Consider the following 23,836-nt stretch of genomic DNA (forward strand, 5'->3'; position numbering starts at 1 on the left):
GTTGCTAAAGCATGCAAGATCAAAATGGCAGGAGTATTGGGTGGATCAAGATAAAGGGAGGCATTTATATAATATACAACCAGAAGTGGGACAGAGTGTAGGAGTAGAAGAGAAGAAAGTATAATTACACGGTTAAGAATAGGACACACAGGGCTCAATTCAACAGGGAAAGAAACCAGCTTTTTCAGTCACTCAGAATTGACAATCAGAATAATTTTACAATGCATGGTTTGTTAGGGAAAGCATCCAGTAACATTTATCAATGTGTTATAAAGTTTCTTAGCGACACAGACTAAACCAGAAGGATTAAAAAAAATCAAATATTTCCTGATTCACACTCCAGCCCAGTCGGTGGCGGTAAAGCACCGTTAAGTTGGTTTGCCAACTAGCATAAACATAAAAGAAGAAGATATTTGCTCTGTTGGCCCTGGGACTAAAAAATTGAGTTAAACCTGTCCCTTTACCTTACACAGCTGTCAAACATGGGTGAGTGTAGCAACTATATTAATTATTCGGGATAAATCATGTTCTGTGATTGGCGCTGTTCTATCGGCTAGTTTGCACGCATGCATATGAAATACAGATAACATTAGTTCACTCGCTCAAGTGAACTGTTAGCCATTTATTGCAAAAATAGTTGCCTGCTGCAGATCGTCATTTAAATAACTTTGAAAACATTAGCAATGTGTTTAAATGTGTTAGTTTCGTCCCTTTCTGTTTAAAAATAAAAAAAACACAAAACAATCTGAATGAGGTTTAGCCCACCGGTAACGTTATCACATGCTAAAATATTTCATACGTTTTCAATCGCCTTTCGGCACAGTATTTGTAGAAAAGACAAAATCACAAGAATAATAACATACACTTAGTGGAGGCCTACTATTTATATAAGTAAATAAGCATTAAAAACCCACAAAAGATGAACATTGCAGCTACAGTGTTTGTTTCCACACGGAACGCGTTGAAGAGCGAAACGTTACACTGACGTGTCAAACATATCTTGCAGATTCGCCGGTTTCGGAATTGACACATAATACGACTTTCCCCTTTACGTTTGTTTGTTTGTCTTCGTTTTTGTATAATAATGTTTTTTTTTTTTCTGTGAGATTAAAAGATAATCAGTTTTTTTTTTATCGCTCACCTTCCCGATTAGAACTCTTCCTTATCCGTCAAAAACAATAGCTCATTTTTTTATTATTATTATTTTAGAATTCTTTCTTTAATATAATTATAATATAATATAATATAATATAATTAATTAATATTAATTTCAGATAAGTAAAAACTTCATCTCAGTGCAAATTTGAAAATACCTTTTTAAATCTTTCTTTCTAAATAAATTATATGAATGAAAACTAATAGTAATGTGACAGGTTATAGTAATATTCCTTGATTTTTAGACCGCTCTTTCTCTCTGTTTCTACAGCGGTGAACACAAGCACGTCCCTGGTGTTGTCCAGTCTGCTGTCGGTGCTAGTGTTTGCAGGAATGCAGATGTTCAGTCGGCAGCTGGCCTCTTCAGAGTGGCTGACAATCCTGGGGGGCTTCCTGGGATCTGTGCTGTTTGTCTGCTCTCTTACTGTATCCTTCTCCTGCTTTGTCATGCACGCAGCCCTAGTTTGTGTAACTTCTGCATTATTTAAGTGTTGCACATCTGTTTTCTGTTAGTTCTTAACCTGCAATCACAGGCTTTCAGTAACCTGGAGAACCTCGTCTTTGGCAAAGGCTTCCAAGCCAAAATTTTCCCAGAGAGTAAGTTCGGGAAAGAATATGCACAAGACTGTTCGTAAACCTTATATTGTCTGGTGTATCATCTTCCAAGCCTGCAGGAAGTTCAAATGAATACACTATACATCAATAGTTTGGTCTGGTCTGATAAAGATTTCATCTGTCTTTAGTTGCCTTGTGCCTGTGCCTCTCTCTGTTCGCATCTGGTTTGGTGCATCGCGTGTGTGTGACAACATGGTAAGTCAGACGATATTACTTATGTTTAAAGTAACGGATTGCCACAGGAAACCCACTTCACCTTTTTGAACTTCATATCTAATTGGCCAGTTAGTTTTGCTCTTTTATTCTCTTTCCTCTCTCATATAGCCTGATCTTCTCTGTCTTGGCTCTGTACTACATCAACAAAGTGTCAGCCGCTCTTTACCAGGCTGCACCCGCTCCGACTCCCACCAAACCCACCAGCAAGGGCAAAAGGAAGAACTGAAGTGCTTACCTCATCCCATTATTATCACAGTCACCCATTCCTCTTCCATATCGCAGTGTGCTGAAGAGTCAAAATCTAATGTGTCTGCCAACAGCAGACTTTTTTTTTTTTTTATCCATTCCATTCACACTGGAAGGTTACTAAGCACATTTGGTCATAGATGTGTGATTTTTGGTTCTGTTTACAATATTTTTTGTTTAAGGGGTTTGTTATTAAAAGTTTATCAAAAGAATACATTAGCCATTTTGCTTATTTTCCTTGTTTTTTTAGACTAAAGGTGCATTTACATTAATTGTTACACACAGACTGCATCCAGACAGAAATAGGAATCTGTTAAACCGGGAGACTCACACAGATGTGTAAAGGCTTGCCATGCAGACATGGAGCTCATTTTTGTGACCGCACCTTAACCCACAAAGTGTTTTCATTGTTCTGGGTTCTCCATCCATTGTGTATGCTAAACTATGTTGGCTAACTGCCTAAGGCCTAACAATGCATCCTGGGACTCTCAGCTGACTTAGTCCTGGTATTGACCCTGCAAAAAAAAAAAAATCATTTTCCACTTTCTATTTAACTTACTAAGTCCTTCGAAGGACAAACTGCAGATAAGGATAAAATTAGCATGGAATTAAAAATATGTGCTTCTAACAGCTGAAGCTCACCCACATATTTGGTCAATGTGTTTTAATTTAAACCATATACCGGTAGTGAAACTGTTATCGGCTGAAATAGTTCTGTAGGCTGTATAAACACAGGCACTGAATTTTCAGAAGGACAAAACTCATGCAAGTCTATTTCTGAGTTTCTGTGGGTTTTTAAAAGGTCTTAGAAAGTACTCATTTGTCCTTTAAGGCTTAAAATGAAGGCCTTAAAAGGTCTTCAATCAAGAAATCAGTCATGCCATTATATGATGAATCCACTTTTCCAATACAAATATATAAACATCTTTAAATCAAGAAACAGTTACTTAAGATGCAAACTGAACATATGAATTCTTATTTTTTATACAAAGTTTATGCTTAAAATATAAATATCTGTCAATGGATTATGAAAACTTTAGTCTGAGCCCATTATCAGATACCTTTTCTTGTTAAACATTTATAATAAAACAAGACTTTTTAGCCTGCCATTTTGCTTCTCAAATAAATGTATTTCGATTGAAGTATCTTTAGACGTTTCCACTGGAAAAGATGAAAATACTGCTGATTATTTCCATATTCTAGTGGTTGCAAGCAGAGCTAGTTATTTCTTGTATGAAAAATGTATTAAATCGTAAAACCTCGTCATGCTGTAGCTTAAAAAGAATTCTGAGAGGATTGTGGTTGTGAAAACCCCTCAGAGCTGCTCTTGCATGGAATTCACCATGTTACTATGACAACACAATCAAGCTGCTCAAAACACCATGTGTCACCCACCCATGACCGCTCGCTCTCTTCCTCTTTTCCTCACCATGTACTGATAAACATTCCGTTTAGTTTCCAAAGGGATAAACTAAAGATGCCCGAGTAACTTTCTCTTTATTTTGTCTGGGGGAATACAGATTTATTAGTTCTGTTGAAATGAATGCATGAATTCCAGCTAAACATTCTGTGCTCTCTCCTGGTATGTGCAAGAGAGTGTATTTTCTTACATAGACTCAATGGTAGAGGCACATCCTGTGTGCTGGGTAGAGACATCCCCCTCATACCTACTTTTCAGACCTGAACGAGACTTGTTACACATACAAGACAGCAGCCCTACCCTTAAAAATAATGCCCTGGCAAGTATCCTTTCAGACATATTTCCCAAATTGGGAGCAAGACAAGCTGTTGTGTCGTAAGGTGAAATACATTGTGAAAGCTTTGAGTCACTCAATTGTGAAATGGTGGAAAGGCGTGAGAGCTGTTCCTGCATATATTCTATACATTTTTTATTCAACATAAAAGTATGAGAGTATTGACATGAAGGCTGCTTTTAGCTGGTTTGTTATTGTCCAGCTGGTTTCAAGTATTCAGGAAACCAGAGCAACAAACCATCTTAGGTAAATTTAAGGCGTGTTCCAGCAAGTTTTTTTAAGTGTGGAATTTCTCATTTATGAATATCTAACAAGAGGATAAGTATATCCATTTCCATACATAAACTCACGTCCACTATCACGTTTGGATTGTAGGTCTCGGTCAGCGTTTTCTGTGGCTTTAAGCCCTAAACAGAAGTCCTCGCCCACAGACTCACCCAACCTCACACTCATCATTCGGGTGGAGCCCCGTTATAAATTCCTTCTCTCCTCCTTGACCAGCTCTTGCACGAGACAGTCAGTTCATTCTTTCATCTTCAGGTGACGCTCTTCATTTTATCCTCGTAAGTACGCAATCCTTTACTATTCAGAAACTACGTTATATTTAAATAAGGGCGTAGTACAACTTATTTTACCTAATGAGAGAACTTTTTGAGAAAAGTTTCTACTGTAATATTGTAAGTTATGGCTACTTGTTAAGCGTTAGTGAGACAAAACTTTGAAATACGAAAATACTTAAAGATAAGCCCCCGAATGTGACGTAGGCTGTGTGTGGATGCACAGATTCTATGGACGTCAGCGTCATTTACGTAATAGATTTTAAACTTTACAGGTAGATTAACAGTTCGGTTTATATAACTGCTATTAATACTTAAATAGTTGAAAAATTTACATCAGCATATACTGTTATTAAATGCCTTAATTTTTATTGCATCTACTTGGCATGACGGTCGGTGGGTATTGCTCACACTTTGGCTTATTTCCAAATGGAAAAATCCACTAGTGGTTCAGTCTGCCCACTAGGAGGAGAACAATGGGCTGTTTGCACACTATTCAGTTTGATTAAGGAATGAAACACTCAAATAAACGAATACATTTTCTCTCACTGTAGACAGTCACAATGCCGTCTGAACTGGAAACAGCAATGGAGACACTGATCAAAGTGTTTCACCGTTATGCGAGCAAAGACGGTGTAAAGACATCAACTTTAAATCGCAAAGAGCTCAAAATGCTGATGGAGACAGAGTTGTCCAGCTTTCTGAAGGTAGGCTACAACATTCCATCTGTTCTTGCTAACACCCAGGGCGGGGTATCTCTAAACATAGGCTCGGGCCCTGTGATGATTGGGGCCTGCTATGGTGTAGCAAAAGTTTGGGCTCTGCTCATCTTTCAGATCTTTCAAAATACTTTACTCCATTTCTTTGGAAAACTACTTCCATTTGTTCTGTTTTAAACATGTACTTCTTGTCTCTTCTACTGCAGTCTCAGAAGGACCCTGCTGCAATAGACAAGATTATGAGGGATTTGGATGCAAATGGTGATGGAGAGGTGAATTTTGAAGAGTTTGTGTCTCTTGTGGTGGGCCTGTCCATTGCCTGTGAACAACTCTACCAGATGAACCTGAAGCAAGGGGCAGGGGGTGTCAAAAAGCATTAAAAGATGACTGTTCTGTGATTTTGTTAATAGAGATTAAAAGCCACCTGACTTGATTCGAAGTTGTTACTACAGTGTCACTTCACTGTATGTATGTAAAGGAGGATGATTTTTTATTTTTTATTTTTGTTAATTTTATTTTCAATTTTTTTGTAAGTTTTAACATTAGACACAAAAGAAATCATCCACAGGAGTCCTGTAAGTTCCACCACAGAAATAAACACTTTGTTTATAAACTGGTTGTTTCTTGTCATCCTTTGCTTCCATGCTGTTCAGAGTCGGATTCAGCAATTCTTTACTAAGTTATAAAGATGTCATGTCACCCGTTTTCTTTCAGTGAGACTCATTCTAGAAAATGGGTGCCATTTTTTCCCTCATTTGCACAAACAACTTATAAGAAGTATGAGCATTAAAATATATTTACTTTTCACAAGTGCAAGGCCTTTAAAGTAAAATAACCCGGTAAGCATTGTTATTTCTGCAGTGACGTGACATTCAGCCAGGTATGGTGACCCATACTCAGAATTTGTGCTCTGCATTTAACACATCCAAAGTGCACACACAAACCGTGAACACATACCCGGAGCAGTGGGCAGCCATTTATGCTGCGGCACCTGCGGAGCAGTCGGGGGTTCAAGGCCTTGCTCAAGGGCACCTCAGTCGTGGTATTGCCATCCAAAGATTCAAACCCACAACCCTAGGGTTAGGAGTCAAACTCTCCAACCATTAGGCCACGACTTCCCCTGGCAGGCATGATGTCCCAAAATACAACATATTACAAAATGTATCTAGCTTGAGATGAAAATTAAATTGGTTAACCATGTATACGTTTGTATGTTTAGTTCTGTGTACTTTTCTGTGTTTTATTACCTCTGTGATCATCAAAACATGTTACAATAAGAGCTGCTTGATTGATAACTCTTAGATGAAAGGTTTCATTTAACGTGGTGACTGAAGTGCTGCAGAACAACCTTGCCTTATCTCACAAATGACTGAATCTCTAACAGACACTCACAGCATCAACAAAGTTCAATTTAAATTGAAACTAATTACACTAATTCCCGCTTCAAGAGCAACCAGACTGATAGAAACATAGTTTTCTGGTAGACTCATTGGTACTACAGGGACTCTATAGACATTCAAAGAGCAGTCAGATAAAAACTCTTTGTTAATTATTAGCATTTATTCTATCTTAGCTACTGGTTAAAATATTAGTATAAAAATTTATTTGATTACGAACTACACACAATACATAAACATATTTAAACATTTTTTTATTTTCCTGAAATTAGTATTTGTAACTTATACAAATATAAAAAAATAAATAAGATTTGTTTTTTTTTAATGCTTTCTACTTCGAATAGATAGCCTATAGGTTGGTCAACTCTCATCCTTTTTATCTAGGCTAAATCCACCATTTACACAACAAGTCATTAAGTAAACTGATTGAACTCAGAATTAACTCTACAATAACAATAATTTATGCATTCCAGCAATCACATTCATTTGTGTTTTGGCCTATCTGTGGATATTCATGATTTTTTTTACCCTCACTGGACCTCATGCACAAGCTAGTGTTTACATGTATAGGCTTTTTATAATAACATTTACATATTAAAATACCCTTTTAGGACTTAGAGTTTAAAATCATAGTTAACTTGATGACACATTTGGTGATTTTAACATGTTCAAGTCCCCTCCCCCTCAGGAACCCACAGTATGTGGACGTGTTTGAAATCCGTGTAAACAGAGCGTTGCAAAGCAACCATGAATGACTCTGGGGTGTGTCAACCACACGAGGTCATGGCAACAGTACTAACTTGTTTTCTTTTTCATCTTCTTCCTCTTCTTCCTCGTCTTCTTCTTCTTCTTCTTCTTCTTCTTCTTCTTCTTCTTCTTCTTCCTCTTCTTCCTCGTCTTCTTCTTCTTCTTCTTCTTCTTCTTCTTCTTCTTCTACGTACTCCGTAAGGCACATATTGTGTGTGAACTTTAAATACATAGCCAAGTTCAGATCTTCACTACAATACGTATGTTGACACAATACTAATAATTATTATGTGTAAATATACAGCCTGCTCACACTGATTCATAAACAAACTGAATGGTACAAGGAAACATTATTTAATTTATTTAATTACTGTAAAAGTGAAATTAAGTATTTAAAGTGTGCGGAGGGGCGCCGCCCTTCCTGAGCTACACACTTCTAATAATAATAGCCTCTTTTTACCTTAACTGTTAAACATTAGATCATGCTTGAATGTCTGCGTAAAGTTGTTGGAAGTGGCACAGCCCTATAGAAAAAAGTTCCAGCAGCCGGTTTTGTTAATAAATGGCATTTGAACATATAATTATATTTAAGGAAGTTGATCACTAGATGTCAGCAGTATACCACATGACATGAGCACATCGACTCCTCTCCCTCTTCTCCACTCCTTTTCTATTTCTCAACTCGTAGACAAAGAACACTCATTTCCCCCCACAATAGCTCCACAAATGGGATCAAACATGTCTGTGGGTGTTTGCTAAATGCTTAACAGTTTAGAGCACAATTACTGTTCACATCTGTCTCTGATTAATGCAATAAAAAAAGACATGCTAACATCAACATATTTGTTTTCCATTATCAGTTTTGATGTCTTATAAAGTGATTTTATTTTGTGCAATTTCTTTTATATTTTCCTTTTCATATTCTAATTTTAGACATGATCGTTCCTGATGGATCTTCATGTCTATGGTACCTATACACCTACGTGTGTGTGTATATTTGTCTAGGTGTGTTTGTGCACTACATAAAAAAATGCTGGGGGCGTATATATGCTCACCATACAGAAGTACTGGCTCTGAACAAAAGAGGGTTAAATAACACACACTTAAAAGTACACACCCTTCACAGTCTACAGATCTGTCACAGAGGTTTGTGACATTGATATGTACTTTGTTGTTTGTTTTATGAAAATAAAAATATATATTCTGTTATCATCCGTGGAAAGTATGTACGGTTAAAGTGAATTCAAAAGGGTGTTGTCTGTTCATCCGGGTGTTTACTTGTTCAGTATCCAAAACTAGATTAATATCAACGTATTACGACACACATGGCTGATAAAGGAAAAGCTTAGATACTGAATAATCCCAGATGGCTTCATTTTTTGTGTACAGCTGCAGATATAATATGAATGTAGTTATTTTTTTCAATATGAGTCCATTTTGCAAATATCAGGTATTCTTTGATGCATAAAGACTAGATTTAGAGAGGAGAAGCATGTCTGTTTATTCCTTCACTTGAATCTTGATATTCAAACCTCCACAAAAATATCAGCAACAGCATCATATAGCTGCACAATGAGTCTTTAATCTTTATCCTAAATTTATTGCTCATTCACATCAGAAAAAAGACATGGAAATATGGCGTTCAGGGCTGGCAACACCCAGGAGAGAGAGCGAAAGAGTCACTAAAATATGACTCAGATTTCCCATGAAGTCTGACTAGGGAAATCCCCTATATTTTGTTTATTTACTTATTAGTTACCATAATCAAACAGATCAGAATATGATGCTCAAAGCTAAAAAAAAGTGTAACAAAATTTTTTATTTTATTAACGGCATGTGGGTCTCGTAGAACTGGATTGGGTGGCTACAGATCCTTCATAGCATAAGAATGAATCATCCCTTCCATTGTGTGTGCTGTGGAGTATAAAATCTGTGCTTTAAAGCAGTAGACGATTTACTCCAAAAAACCATCTGCTTTACTTCTCTTGGAACCCACCAACCAACCAAGGTAGGTGAATGAAAAAAGAAAAAGAAAACGAAAATGAGAGTACAAAAATCAGGAAATACAGAACTACAAAAATAGGACAGAGAAGAAATTTATGGAACTGCAATGAATAATTTTGGGGGTATTTTTGGAACAGGTGTAATTGTGATGTATTGCATTTGCTAAAGACTTTCTGGTTGATAAATGTGCATGAAGAGATGCTAACTGGCATTGGTGCTTGAGATGATTTCTCTCTCTTGTTTTCTCTCTTATAGACATGTCTAAGCTGGAGAAAGCCATTGTGGCCATAGTGGAGGTTTTTGAGGAATGTGCAGGGACAGATGAGCAGAAAACCCAACTCAGTATTGCTGAACTTGGACAGCTAATCAAAGCCCAAATTACCAGTCCCGAATTTAAGGTGAGAATTAGTTAGATGCATAGAAAAACGATGAAGTTGTGAGAAAGAAAGCTATTGGCTGGAGGAAGTGAACGCCTCCAACATGTTGCAACAAATCTATTTCCTAATTAAAAGCTGTGCGGTTGTTGTGCAATGTTATCATGGCAACCTGGCATGAGAGGGGTTTACCCTGAGTCATAACATGCATGCATAAAGCTCTACATTTTATCCATCTTTCACTTGCTAATATTCTTTTTAGTGTCTGTTACTCAGTGCCTCCACAAGTTGGTCTTGTTTTTTTTGTTGTTTTTTTTCTCGGCAATACAGCTATGAGTGGTATGCAAGTAATTACAGCATTGACATTCCTCCCTCTATGTCTGTCTCAGGATAAAGTGGATCCAGACAATATTAAGGAGGTCATGGAAGAACTGGATAAGAACCATGATGGTGAAGTGAACTTCCGTGAATACAGCCAGTGTATTGCTGGCCTAGCCAGGGCCTACTACACAAAGAAGCATGGTAAGGACAAGTGCAGAGGAAGGGGCAGGGGTTGTCAGGATAAATGAACACATATCCTTACTCTCCTGATGCACTAGACACTCGCCTTCGACAAGGTCACAAAGGATCTCTCTATAATGTGTAATAATGTTGCAAACAATTTTATATGCTGTAAGACAAAAACAAAAAACGGTTTAAATTGGTGGATAATCTTTTGTAATGCCATTTGCTAATGTTGTAGAAAACATTTCTCAACAGACAGTGTTGTGAAAAATGGTTGTCCTGTCTATAATGAACAAAAAATGAAAAGTGCAATCAATGTTTCTGAACACCAATAAAACTTTTTATGATCTCATGTTATTTCACATAATTTTGTACATGTTAAAACAATATATATGTACATCAATAATTGGATGCAATGTTTTAAAAAAACCTATGTAACACATACATTTATTTAAATTATTGCATGTCAGGCTTTAATATTATATGGATTTTTGGAGATCATGATATCACGCCATGATGTGCTTTTTTATCACACAATAAATAATTACAATTCTTATAAAAGATCATTTGTAAACACTCTTTTTCTTTCTAAGCTCACATTTTGCACACTTGTTGAATGAAGCTCTAATCCAGTTGACCTACTTGCTCAATGCAAACGTGCATGCAAATATGTACTTTTAAGAGAATCGCTTTATAACGTTATATGACATTAATGTCTCTGTGACTCACTTCTGTTTTACATATGTGCAGTAACCTTAAGAAAAGCTCAGAATTTGCCATTAAGTATATTTATTACATTTTGGAAAAGTCACTTAAACTTTTGGCTAAAGACATTAAATCATTCAGCTTACAGTCACATTATTAGTTTTACTTAAATGTATTCCAAACCCCAAAGGTAAGCATACAGACACGTAACTTTGTCCTACCATTAAAGTTTTTCATAATAGCCAAGATCAAATAGAGGTGTGCTGGCAGGATCACAGGCAGTTCTGTTTGAATTATCTCATTTGATATTGACTTATTCAAATTGATAATTCTGCTGCCATTCAAAAGCAAATAACCTGCCCATTTTGACTATGAGATCCAACTTAATTGCTGGCAAAGATTGTTGTCAGTGATCAGTCAGTTATATGTCACATTTACAGACTCAAGATGAAATGTAGAACTGTAATAAAGAAAAAAAAATCAATATTCAAATTTCTAATTTACCAGTCAAAGCAAGTAATATATCAGACTGTTGAATAATAGTAGCTTTAGTATAGTATAGTTTTAGTATACTCAAGGAGCAGGTCTGAACCTGTTTTAGCTAGCCAGTCCTAGTCCTTTTCTCACGTTACTGTAGTTCTGAAAGTGCATATGAATACGCCAACGCATTAAGCAACATGTCATGCAAAGGTTTGTTTAATTGATAAGAAAACTATATAAAAAATAATGTAAACATCATAAAAGAGCTGTAAATAATTTTATGTGCATAAAAATTAATGTGAATAATAAAACATTTTGTTGGTCCTGGTTTTACTTAAAAGGGAGCCGCACTTGCATGAAGTTTGTGTAAATGATTATGTCCTCCTGCAAAGTCCGTGAAGAACATGCAACCATCTGTAAAAACAAATGCACATTATCAATGTCAATTTATTTTTCAATTAATTGATTTAACCTAGAAATACTGCAGCATATTAACTTGTATTTCAATTTACTTTCAGTTTTATATGAAATATCTGAATCGTAGAAGTTCAGTTTGGTCACAGAGATTTGGGCCTCACTATGTGTATTACATTAATAGATCCTCAGAACATGCTACCAGAAAGATTTCTGCAGGGACACCTGTTTCTCTGCTGTATATATTGTTTTTCCCAGAGTGCAGTCCCTGTCCTCCGCACCTGTAGAGCAGTCTAATGTAAGAGTGAACACACCCACATGTTCCTAAACACACACAACCACACAAACATCTCGATCAGGCCTGTTTGCACAGAGCAGATGGCATTTGCTTGGAAGAAATCCTCTGGTGCTTGCACCCCACATGATGTAATCTGGGGGAAAAAAGTCATAATGTGACGAAAACCTTACCTAATTAGCACCTTAAGGGTGCAATTGTTTGACATTTATAGATTGAAAAGTATATTCCTTGCATGAGTGCTGTGTTGAGGGTGACGAGAATGAGTAGGCGTGTCTAACATTATGGCTTGTAATCTAAGTATGTTATATATTATAGATCAGTTATTAAAGTTAAGTCATTTACCTCCTTACTCAGTGTCAGAACACACCGTGTATGCAAGAGACTGTGTCTGAGTCTGAATGGTTAAAATAAGAAATAAATGATTCCATGAGGTATGCGTGCATGACTTGAAAGTCTATTCAAATATGGGCTGGTTGTTGTGACTCATGTGTTGTTTATTCAAATGCATGATAACTTGCAGGGTATAATATATTTTGGGTGCAATTCCATTAATCAGTCATTTAAATCAGGAAGTGTACAGCATTCAAAGTTCAAACATTTGCTGAAGTCCTGATTTTTCCATGCTTTTGTCCCCGCTTTTCAATCTTGTCTTGTCTTGTTTTTTTTGTTTGTTTTTTTTATGTGGCATGATTTGGGTGTGGTGATGTGGTGATTGTTTCAACTGTTCAAATTCAAGAACAAAGCAGACAAAAACGGACAAAAGAAGCATAAATTAAAAATATGTTTAGAGGTGATAAATACATTTTGAAATACCAATTTACATTCATTCAGCAAAGCAACAATGAACTGCTGCAACAAGAGCAACTTACCCTAAAAAGACTGTAATATGAGGAGCGCTGTAATATAAGGTCTCAAGAGTTGTTTAATGAAAAGTATGAGGTAATATCGGTCAAATACTGACTGCGGGCTTCTGACATGAATATGGATTTGTAGTTTTAACCAGGGCCATTTTAACACTTAACAGAGCCCCAGGGATGTAATCCGGAGGAGCCTGATACACCTTCAAATCACAGACAATGCAAAGGCCTACTAATGTCAAGATCGTTTTGCACAAGTAACCTGTATTTCTGTTGTTGCAGGGACAAATACAATGGAAAGCAACTTCCAACTGTAGGACCATACAACAGTAAAATATACACAGATATGAACTGACTGATGCAGTAAACTATACAGTTAACCTGTCTTTTGAACTCCCTGCATAAATGCTTCATAGAGATTAATTTGAACTGTGCCCTGTATTAACTTATACTGTGCAATAAACATGATATAGCAATAATAATAAAAAAAAAACCTATACATCCTGTGGAAATTTTTAAATGGTTTATGGTAAGAGGCCTGCAGAGGTGAATGGCTGCTCATAGCTAATGCAGCCAGTGGCCACTGTGGGGGTGAAGTGGCACCAAAGACAAGGTGTACAGGGAAAACCACACCACCGCGTCCCACAAGAACAAACACACAGTTGATACTCACCCCCGCACACTTTTTTGGCTGTTCTCTTAATAGTGTGTGAAGTGCTTTAACAGAATTTTAAGAGTGGTGGAATGTGATCATTTAATTAGTATGGGCTCAGATTGGACGGTGGGTTGCAGGAGGGAAAAATACAGTTGAATAGCGTGTTATTTAATATTCTTTATCACCATAGCGTCCATAGAATGTTTTTCATTGTGAAGCCATGCTGTAATTTTCAGTTGACACGGTTTCATTTGTATGATTCTGAAGGTAAATGCTGGAGCGAGGTAGATGATGATCGCACAATAAAGGTTAAAGTTTATACATAGGGCCTACAACAACAGGAACAGATTTATAGTCATACCGTTTCTGACCATGTTTAAACACGTTCGGCTCGAAGGTGGAAAAGTGCTTATTTGTGAGGAAGTAAAAACGGCTCAGCACCAAAGTCTCCCCCTGGGGAAGGCGTAGCCTAATAAAGTTTGACTCCTTTTCCTAGGATTGTGGGTTCGAGTCTCAGCCGGCAATACCACAATTGAGGTGCCCTTGAGCATGGTAACTGAAACCCCCAACTGCTCCCCGGGCGCTGCAGCATAAATGGCTGCCCACTGCTCTGGGTGTGTGTTTTTACAGTGTGTGTGTGTGTGTGTTTGTGTGTTCACTGCTGTGTGTGCACTTTGAATGGGTTAAATGCAAAGCACGAAATCTGACTATGGGTTACTTTCACTTAAATATGAATTATTAAATATAAATAATAATAATAATAATACATTTTATTTATAATGCGCTTTTCTAGAACCCAAAGCGCTACAAACAAATACAATTCAAAAACTACAATAAATGCAATACAAAATGAAAAGTATAAATCATAAAATATTCATTACAGTACAACACAGTAGAATATTACTGACAGTCCATAAAAGCAATTTTAAAAAGATGAGTTTTCAACAGCTTCTTAAAACTGGCCATTGTGTGAGCCTCTCTAACAGCAATGGGGAGCGCGTTCCATAACCTGGGTGCAGCAACAGAGAAAGCTCTCTCGCCCATAGATTTTAATCTATAGGGAGGTTGTTGAAGAGTAAGGGAATCAGCAGACCGAAGGGAACGAGAAGGCATGTATCGCTTGACTAAGTCACAAATATAAGAAGGGGCAGTTCCATGTATAGCTTTGTATGTTAATGTTAGAGTTTTAAAAACAATACGTGACTGTACAGGAAGCCAATGCAAACTATAAAGCGAGCCTGTGATATGCTGACGTGATGGAGTATATGTGAGAATACGAGCAGCTGAAATTATAAGTAAGAGATTTATTGACAGTTCAGTTAAAATCTTATATCTAGTCATATACTGTGTTTACTTTATATTTTATTTGCACAGGGAGTTTATGTGTCAGTGCTGTGGCTGCATTGTTCTGTTCACCTCAATCTGATGTAATGCAGCATTTCCGTGTCAGTGCAAATGTGTAAATGGAAACTAAACAAAGCCTCATTTGGATTTACTTCATTTAAGAGATAAATCTCATTTCTAGTGCATTCAGGACCAGAGAAAACAATTTGGAAGCACACAAGTGAGTAGAAACCAGCACAGGGACATGCAGCTGAAAGCTGGAAGATTTCCTTTTTAAAGTTTACCATGCCAAAGTGGAAATAATGCTGGCATCAGGAAAACATAAAATTTATCAGCCCACAGAGAGAAAGAAAGGGGGTGAGGTAAAAAGAATCACAGCGAAACAAAGAGAAAGTAAGAGACATGCGCAGTGGGGCCATTGTGAAGATGTTTGTAATTTTCCATTCAGGGGAACAGAAAAATAGAAGCGCTATAACAAACACAAAGCACTTCCTATAGGAAGCTTCATTACATGCACACAATCAACACAATACGTGCTTCTTTCATTTAATATCACACAAGAGAGATGGCCTGAAAACTTTCCACAGAGATGTGAAGTCTCACTGATGGCCATAAAATTTACAGCAGTCCAGGCCTTATTATACACACACAACCTCAGCTGCGTGACAGGGTCGTATGCTTCCACTCACAAGACTATATTAGAAATGTTTCAGATTACACTCTTAGTCACACAAACAGGCTCTCTCTAATTAACTTGTGATGAAAGAAGTCATTTAGCGTAGTGCTTCCATTGGCAGCTGTTTGGACAGTAGATTCTCTATTCTTTTCATCATAGTTTGGATTTTTGTTTAGGAAGAAAGCTATTACGGAAGAAATTTGTTCATTAAACACATGTTGACCAATAGCGGGGCATGTTTTCACACTGTCATTAATCTGCCCATTAGAAGTTAAAAAAAACAAAACAATTAGGAAACATGAAAGATGTAGCTAGCATACTAAATTATCTTCTTCTTCTTTTTTTTTTTACCAAAAATAGTGTAATTAATAAATTGCATAAACTTTTTTTACATTAAAAACACATATGACAACTTGACCCAACCTAATCTCCCTTATATGAAAAATAATCTGTTTGTCAACTTCGCTTTGCAAAAACCTGATCTCCCTTATTACAACAGACAGCTTTAGATATGATATACTATCTATGATATACTATCTGTTATGTTTTTCAAAATTTTCTTAAAGTTCTCATTAGTGACACATGTAGCTGTCCGTTATTTAACATTGGCAATGGGAAGCGGAGGGAAATTCATGTTGCATGCCACAGTGTTTGTGTTCTGGCTATGTCAACACAGTAGAATAAGAGGCTCAGTTTAACTGTGGCTAATCAGAGTCAAGATGTTTGTGCCATGCGTTTTAAACTAAAACAAGCATATCTGCGCAAGACCAACTTCCAAACCTCTACAAACAAGTATTTCCGCCATGTCCTGTCCTGTCCTCTCATGTTCTCATCCACCCACTTCACGGAGGGCCTGAAGCTGATTCTAACCAACCCTCGTGGACAAAATGGCGCCAGGGAGGTCCCACTTACTCATAGATGTTTTTGTATGGTGACTCACAAGGAAACTGGCCACAGAGTCCATGTGATTTAATCATGAGTTCTTGTTTGTCTTCTCACTGCTGCTGCATAAAAGTTGCTATTTTACATTCAAAATCTGATACTGTGGAAATACTCCTTTACAAAGTACACATTTGTACCTTATTGGCCGCAAAAGGGTGCGTATTAGTACCTTAAATGTAAATATCAGTTTCTAAAATTGTAGATATTTGTACCTTTTGTAAGGGTGCCCCTGTGGTGACAGCTTTTTAACTTTTTTTCTAGAGAGTGCACACACATGTAGGTGTGCATGTGTGATAAAGTTTCTCACACATTTGAAGCCATATATATATATATACCTTTCTTTTGCAGAAGATTTTAAAGAATGTTTCAACTGTGATGAGTAAAAGATTACAGAATTGTCAAATTTTGGTATCCTAAATGCACAACAAATTGTATAAAAGTTAAAAAGTTAAGCATTAACTTTCACCGAGCAACTGTGACAAAAAGAGAAAAAAAGCTGAAATTCTACCAGAGTGAGTCACCATCACTGTATTACATAAAGACTGAGGTTAAATGAGGCCAGTCATCTCCTCCGCCCCCATTTTTTTCTTTTTCCCTCTCTGACTTCTCTCATTTCCAACTCTGGCACTGGTCCTGAAATGCTGGTCCTCTTGAATGCATTTCACATGTTCTTTTGCTGTTCATCTTCACTCACCATTCTTTTATCCACTCTATTTACTTTATTCCCTTTTTCAGTATGCATTGCTAATAATAAAAACGACTAAAATTTAATGCTTTTGAAAAATGGACTGCACAAAATAAAATGCTAAAAATGACTAATTTGTGGCATAACATGCTTCATATTGAGCATCACAATGTCAGGTATGCATTAAAGGTGCACCAACATGCAAATAGGTCTTTTTTCCCCCCCAGAACATTCAGATAATCAGCTTTATGTAGTTTTTCTAAAAATAACTACAAATATAGCTGCAAGCAGCGATACCGGGGCCAAGCCCTGAAGGGCTGTAGCCAGAGCAACGAGCGGGACGAAGCAAAACGGCCAAAACGGAACTTCCATCGGATCGACGTTACCCACCCCGGATTCGATCCCACGACCTCTCGGGTTCGGGACCAGTGCCTTAGCTAAGTGCGCCACATTAGTTGACACACAGTTCGCATGGCACAGAAGAGAGGTTAAGGTGTGAGAATGAGGTCACTGAAGAAAGTTGCTTAGCAATTTAAGCAGCATAATATGGAAAGTTGAGTAAATTGTAATTCAGACTTCTCAGATATGTCCAGAACATGGTTTTAATAATCCCTACCGATTATAGTAGAAATCTTTCCATGGGTTGAAAAGATATAGAAACTTAGGACACAATTCTTAATGTCAGGCAGTTAGTTTAGTCAATCCTGGCAAAATTTACATCCATGGATTCGGCATGATCCGAGGAATAGACAGACACCAAGATCATGATTTTCCAACTAATTGTTCAAAAGTTATAAGCAGAAAGGTGAATTTTTGGTATCTCACGACCCATAGGTGGCGCTGTTCCCAACTTTGGGATGTATTCTCAGTTCATAGTGTTGATGAAGTGTAGCAAGTTTTGTGGCGATTGATCAAAGTACGGCCGAGATATAGCCTCTCATACAATTTCGATTCAACACTATTAACTTCAGAGCATCATAACTCTTTTTTTGACCAGTAGGTCGAACAATTCTGTTCAGTCATTTCTGTGCGGCTCGGTCCAAAGATCGTATGAGGAAATTTTGAGAAGAATTGGGCCACATTTGAAGGAGGAGTAGCGAAAAAACGGAATACTGTACTTTTCTTAATGGCCTTCACTGTAATGGCAGGAATTTTAATGTACACTATTCAATGCGATCAGCGTGAAGAGAGGAATCAGGTGTACTAAGTTTTATGTTGATAGAAGAAGGTGTTCAAAAGTTATAAGGAAAAATGTGCATTTATGCTATCTCATGACCCATAGGTGGCGCTGTACCCGAATTCGGCATGAACCCTCAGATCATGGTGTTGATGAAGTGTATCAAGTTTGGTTTCGATTGATCAATGTTTGGCCGAGATACAGCCTCTGAACCGATTTTGGGTCGACCTTGTTATGTTCACAATTTAATAACTTTTGAACAAAGATGAAAATCAAAAATCTGTTCAGTCATTTCTGTGCGGCTCGGTCCGAAGATCGTCTGTGGCAAATTTCAGAAAAATCAAACCACTTTTGAAGGAGGAGTAGCGTTTAAACGGAAACACTTAATTAGCTTAATAGCAATTACTGTAATGGGTGGAGTCTTAATGTAAGGTATAGAGTGTAATCTCCATGAAGAGGGAAATCATGTGTACTAAGTTTGATCTGGCTAGAATAAACGGTTCAGGAGTTATTAAAGTTTCAAAATTGAATTTTTGAACTGGTGGTGGCGCTGTAGAGTTGGTCCTATAGATCCCAAAATTGGTCAGATCACTATTGGTGACCATCTCTAGAAGTGTGCCAAATTTCATCATTTTCCCATGTTCCCTTCATAGGGCTTGCATAGTGATCGATTGTTTTTGCTCGAAAATTCTACCAAAAACAATCGCTAATATAGCTGCAAGCAGCGATACCGGGGCCAAGCCCTGAAGGGCTGTAGCCAGAGCAACGAGCGGGACGAAGCAAAACGGCCAAAACGGAACTTACATCGGATCGACGTTACCCACCCCAGATTCGACCCCACGACCTGTCGGGTTTGGGACCGGTGCCTTAGCGAAGTGCGCCACATTAGTTGACACACAGTTTGCATGGCACAGAAGAGAGGTTAAGGTGTGAGAATGAGGTCACTAAAGAAAGTTGCCTAGCATTTTAAGGTAGTTTAGTCATCCTGGCAAAATTTACATCCCTAGATTGGCATGACCCGAGGACAAGATCAGAAACCGGCCACCAAACGGAACTTCCATCGGATCGTTTACGTTACCCACCCCGATTTCGATCCCACGACCTCTCGGGTTCGAGAAACGGTGCCATTAGCTAAGTGTGCCACTCAGACATAGTGGGCGAGTTGACACACTGTTTGCATGGCAGCAGAAGTTCAGAGTTAAGGTGTGAGAAAAATTTTGAAGAAGTAGCCCTAGCAATTAAGTAGTTAACAAGCAATTTTCTAGCCAGATATAGCATGCTATCGCCCAAGTAGAAACATGCCAAATAATTTCGTTGCTCAAAGTTAACCAGATAGCTCAGGAGACCCATTAGAGTCAATAGAAACGTGTTAGCATTTTAGCTAATTAGCATGCTAAGCTAATTAGCATAAATCAACAAGCACAGGCACGGTCAACTTCAGAGCTGTACACGTCGGGAACGGGAAGTGAATATCAAAAATCTGTTCAGTCATTTCTGTCAGGCCCGGTCTGAACTTCATCTGATAAAATTTTGGACAAATTGAACAAGATTTCAGGGAGGAGTAGCGAAAAAACTGTATTTCAATCCATTCAATATGGCGGACAGACGCCATATTGGAAAATGGCAAATGAGACATCATCTGATTCGGCATAACCCACGGAATCAAAATGACATAAAAATATCAAAAAATCGATCAAAATTTACAGTAGTTATAAGGGGTTTTGCAAGAATCGTTATATCTCTTGAACACTAGGTGGCGCTGTCTTCTAACTTCCGGGGTACCTCAGGCACATGTTGTTGATGATGCCTATCGATTTTTGTGAAGATATGTACAATAGATCAAAAGATATAGCAATTTATGACAAAATTCAAAATGGCGGACGGGTGGTCCAGGTGGTCTCGACAAAATTGACATCCACAGATCCGGAATGATCTAAAGAATCCATAGACATCAAGAAAATAATTTTCTGATGAATTGTTCAGAAGTTATAAGCAAAAAAGTGCATTTTTGGTATCTCAACACCCATAGGTGGCGCTGTTCCCAAATTTGGCGTGGACCCCCAGATCATGGTGTAGATGAAGTGTACCAAGTTTGGTTTCGATTGATCAAAGTTTGGCCGAGATACAGCATCTCAACCGATTTTAGGTCAGCCTCATTAAGTTCACAATTGAATAACTTTTTGAACAAAGACGAAAAATCAAAAATCTGTTCAGTCATTTCTGTGCGGCTCAGTCCAAAGAACATCTGAGCCAAATTTCAGAAGAATTGGACCAATTTTGAAGGAGGAGTAGTGTTTAGACTGAATACTGTACTTTTCAAAATGGCCGCTACTGTAATGGGCGGAGTCTTAATGTAAGATATGGAATGGAATCTCCATGAAGAGACAAAATAGATGTACTAAGTTTAATTTTCATAGAATTAGTGGTTCAAGAGTTATTAACGTTTGAATGTTGAATTTTTGAACTGGTGGTGGCGCTGTAGAGTTGGTCCTAGAGACCCCAAAGTTGGTCAGATCACTATTGGTGACCATCTCTAGAAGTGTGCCAAATTCATCATTTTCCATGTTTCCTTCATAGGGCTGCATAGACCCAATGGGACGAAAAGCAGAATAATAATAATAATAATAAAACATACAGATACAATAGGGGCTACAGCCCTCTGGGCTTGGCCCCTAAATATAGCTGCAAGCAGCAATCCCGGGGCCAAGCCCTGAAGGGCTGTAGCCAGAGCAACGAGCGGGACGAAGCAAAACAGCCAAAATGGAACTTCCCATCGGATCGACATTACCCACCCTGGATTCGATCCCACGACCTCTCGGGTTCGGGACGAGTGCCTTAGCAAAGTGGCGCCACATTAGTTGACACACTGTTTGCATGGCACAGAAGAGAGGTTAAGGTGTGAGAATTAACTCTCAAAAGCCCGAAGCAGCATTTTAGCCAGATTAGCATGCTACGCTAAAAAATGCTAACGTTGCTCAAAAGTTAACCAGATAGCTCAGGAGACCCATTAGAGTCAATAGAAACGTGTTAGCATTTTAGCTAATTAGCATGCTAAGCTAATTAGCATAAAATCAACCAGCACAGGCACGGTCAACTTCAGAGCTGTACACGTCGGGAACGGGAGTGAATATCAAAAATCTGTTCAGTCATTTCTGTCAGGCCCGGTCTGAACTTCATCTGATAAAATTTTGGACAAAATTGAACAAGATTTCAGGGAGGAGTAGCGAAAAAACTGTATTTCAATCCATTCAATATGGCGGACAGACGCCATATTGGAAAATGGCAAATGAGACATCATCTGATTGGCATAACCCACGGAATCAAATGACATAAAATATCAAAAATCGATCAACATTTACAGTAGTTATAAGGGGTTTTGCAAGAATCGTTATATCTCTTGAACACTAGGTGGCGCTGTCTTCTAACTTCCGGGGTACCTCCAGGCACATGTTGTTGATGATGCCTATCGATTTTTGTGAAGATATGTACAATAGATCAAAAGATATAGCAATTTATGACAAAATTTCAAAATGGCGGACGGGTGGTCCAGGTGGTCTTGACAAAATTGACATCCACAGATTCCGGAATGATCTAAAGAATCCATAGACATCAAGAAAATAATTTTCTGATGAATTGTTCAGAAGTTATAAGCAAAAAAGTGCATTTTTGGTATCTCAACACCCATAGGTGGCGCTGTTCCCAAATTTGGCATGGACCCCCAGATCAATGGTGTAGATGAAGTGTACCAAGTTTGGTATCGATTGATCAAAGTTTGGCCGAGATACAGCATCTCAACCGATTTTAGGTCAACCTCATTAAGTTCACAATTGAATAACTTTTGAACAAAGACGAAAATCAAAAATCTGTTCAGTCATTTCTGTGCGGCTCAGTCCAAAGAACATCTGAGCCAAATTTCAGAAGAATTGGACCAATTTTGAAGGAGGAGTAGTGTTTAGACTGAATACTGTACTTTTCAAAATGGCCGCTACTGTAATGGGCGGAGTCTTAATGTAAGGTATGGAATGGAATCTCCATGAAGAGACAAAATAGATGTACTAAGTTTTATTTTCATAGAATTAGTGGTTCAAGAGTTATTAACGTTTGAATGTTGAATTTTTGAACTGGTGGTGGCGCTGTAGAGTTGGTCCTAGAGACCCCAAAGTTGGTCAGATCACTAATAATGGTCATCTCTACAAGTGTGCCAAATTTCATCATTTTCCCATGTTCCCTTCATAGGGCTGCCATAGACCCAATGGGACGAAAAGAAGAAGGAAGAATAATAATAATAATAATAATAATAAAACATACAGATACAATAGGGCTACAGCCCTCTGGGCTTGGCCCCTAATAATAAAACATACAGATACAATAGGGGCTACAGCCCTCTGGGCTTGGCCCCTAAATATAGCTGCAAGCAGCGATACCGGGGCCAAGCCCTGAAGGGCTGTAGCCAGAGCAACGAGCGGGACGAAGCAAAACGGCCAAACGGAACTTCCATCGGATCGACATTACCCACCCGGATTCGATCCCACGACCTCTCGGGTTCGGACGAGTGCCTTAGCTAAGTGTGCCACATTAGTTGACACACTGTTTGCATGGCACAGAAGAGAGGTTAAGGTGTGAGAATTAACTCTCAAAAGCCCGAAGCAGCATTTTAGCCAGATTAGCATGCTACGCTAAAAAATGCTAACGTTGCTCAAAGTTAACCAGATAGCTCAGGAGACCCATTAGAGTCAATAGAAACGTGTTAGCATTTTAGCTAATTAGCATGCTAAGCTAATTAGCATAAATCAACCAGCACAGGCACGGTCAACTTCGGAGCTGTACACGTCGGGAACGGGAGTGAATATCAAAAATCTGTTCAGTCATTTCTGTCAGGCCCGGTCTGAAGTTCATCTGATAAAATTTTGGACAAAATTGAACAAGATTTCAGGGAGGAGTAGCGAAAAAACTGTATTTCATTCCATTCAATATGGCGGACAGACGCCATATTGGAAAATGAAAATTGAGACATCATCAGATTCGGCATAACCAAAGGAATAAAATGACATAAAAATAACAAAAATCGATCAACATTTACAGTAGTTATAAGGGGTTTTGCAAGAATCGTTATATCTCTTGAACACTAGGTGGCGCTGTCTTCTAACTTCCGGGGTACCTCCGGCACATGTGTTGATGATGCCTATCGATTTTTGTGAAGATATGTACAGTAGATCAAAAGATATAGCAATTTATGACAAAATTCAAAATGGCGGACGGGTGGTCCTGGTGGTCTTGACAAAATTGACATCCACAGATCCGGAATGATCTAAAGA

At 38.1% G+C, this 23,836-nt stretch overlaps 3 protein-coding genes and 1 long non-coding RNA gene across 4 annotated transcripts; 3 read left to right on the forward strand and 1 right to left on the reverse strand.

The window, feature by feature from the left end:
• Nucleotides 1–328: 328 nt before the first annotated feature.
• Nucleotides 329–2,451, forward strand: krtcap2 (keratinocyte associated protein 2). Its single transcript, XM_026284672.1, has 5 exons — nt 329–486; nt 1,427–1,581; nt 1,689–1,752; nt 1,899–1,965; nt 2,095–2,451. The coding sequence occupies exons 1-5, from the start codon at nt 483–485 to the stop codon at nt 2,210–2,212; spliced, it is 408 nt and encodes a 135-aa protein (XP_026140457.1). The 5' UTR covers nt 329–482; the 3' UTR covers nt 2,213–2,451.
• A 1,941-nt stretch (nt 2,452–4,392) lies between these two features.
• Nucleotides 4,393–5,875, forward strand: LOC113116482 (protein S100-A1). The gene is made up of 3 exons (XM_026284675.1): nt 4,393–4,549; nt 5,098–5,250; nt 5,469–5,875. The coding sequence occupies exons 2-3, from the start codon at nt 5,107–5,109 to the stop codon at nt 5,640–5,642; spliced, it is 318 nt and encodes a 105-aa protein (XP_026140460.1). The 5' UTR covers nt 4,393–4,549; nt 5,098–5,106; the 3' UTR covers nt 5,643–5,875.
• On the reverse strand, nt 5,763–9,136 carry LOC113116483 (uncharacterized). The gene is made up of 2 exons (XR_003294023.1): nt 7,867–9,136; nt 5,763–7,626 (listed from the first exon to the last, which is right to left on the reverse strand). It is a non-coding gene; the product is annotated as an uncharacterized LOC113116483 (long non-coding RNA).
• Nucleotides 9,137–9,263: 127 nt separating this feature from the next.
• On the forward strand, nt 9,264–10,844 carry s100w (S100 calcium binding protein W). The gene is made up of 3 exons (XM_026284673.1): nt 9,264–9,414; nt 9,666–9,808; nt 10,174–10,844. Exons 2-3 carry the CDS (start codon nt 9,668–9,670, stop codon nt 10,351–10,353), a joined length of 321 nt encoding a protein of 106 aa, XP_026140458.1. The 5' UTR covers nt 9,264–9,414; nt 9,666–9,667; the 3' UTR covers nt 10,354–10,844.
• The last annotated feature ends 12,992 nt before the right edge of the window (nt 10,845–23,836 follow it).

Source organism: Carassius auratus, chromosome 16 (assembly GCF_003368295.1).
Source record: "Carassius auratus strain Wakin chromosome 16, ASM336829v1, whole genome shotgun sequence".
In the NCBI taxonomy this organism is placed as follows: Eukaryota; Metazoa; Chordata; class Actinopteri; order Cypriniformes; family Cyprinidae; genus Carassius; species Carassius auratus.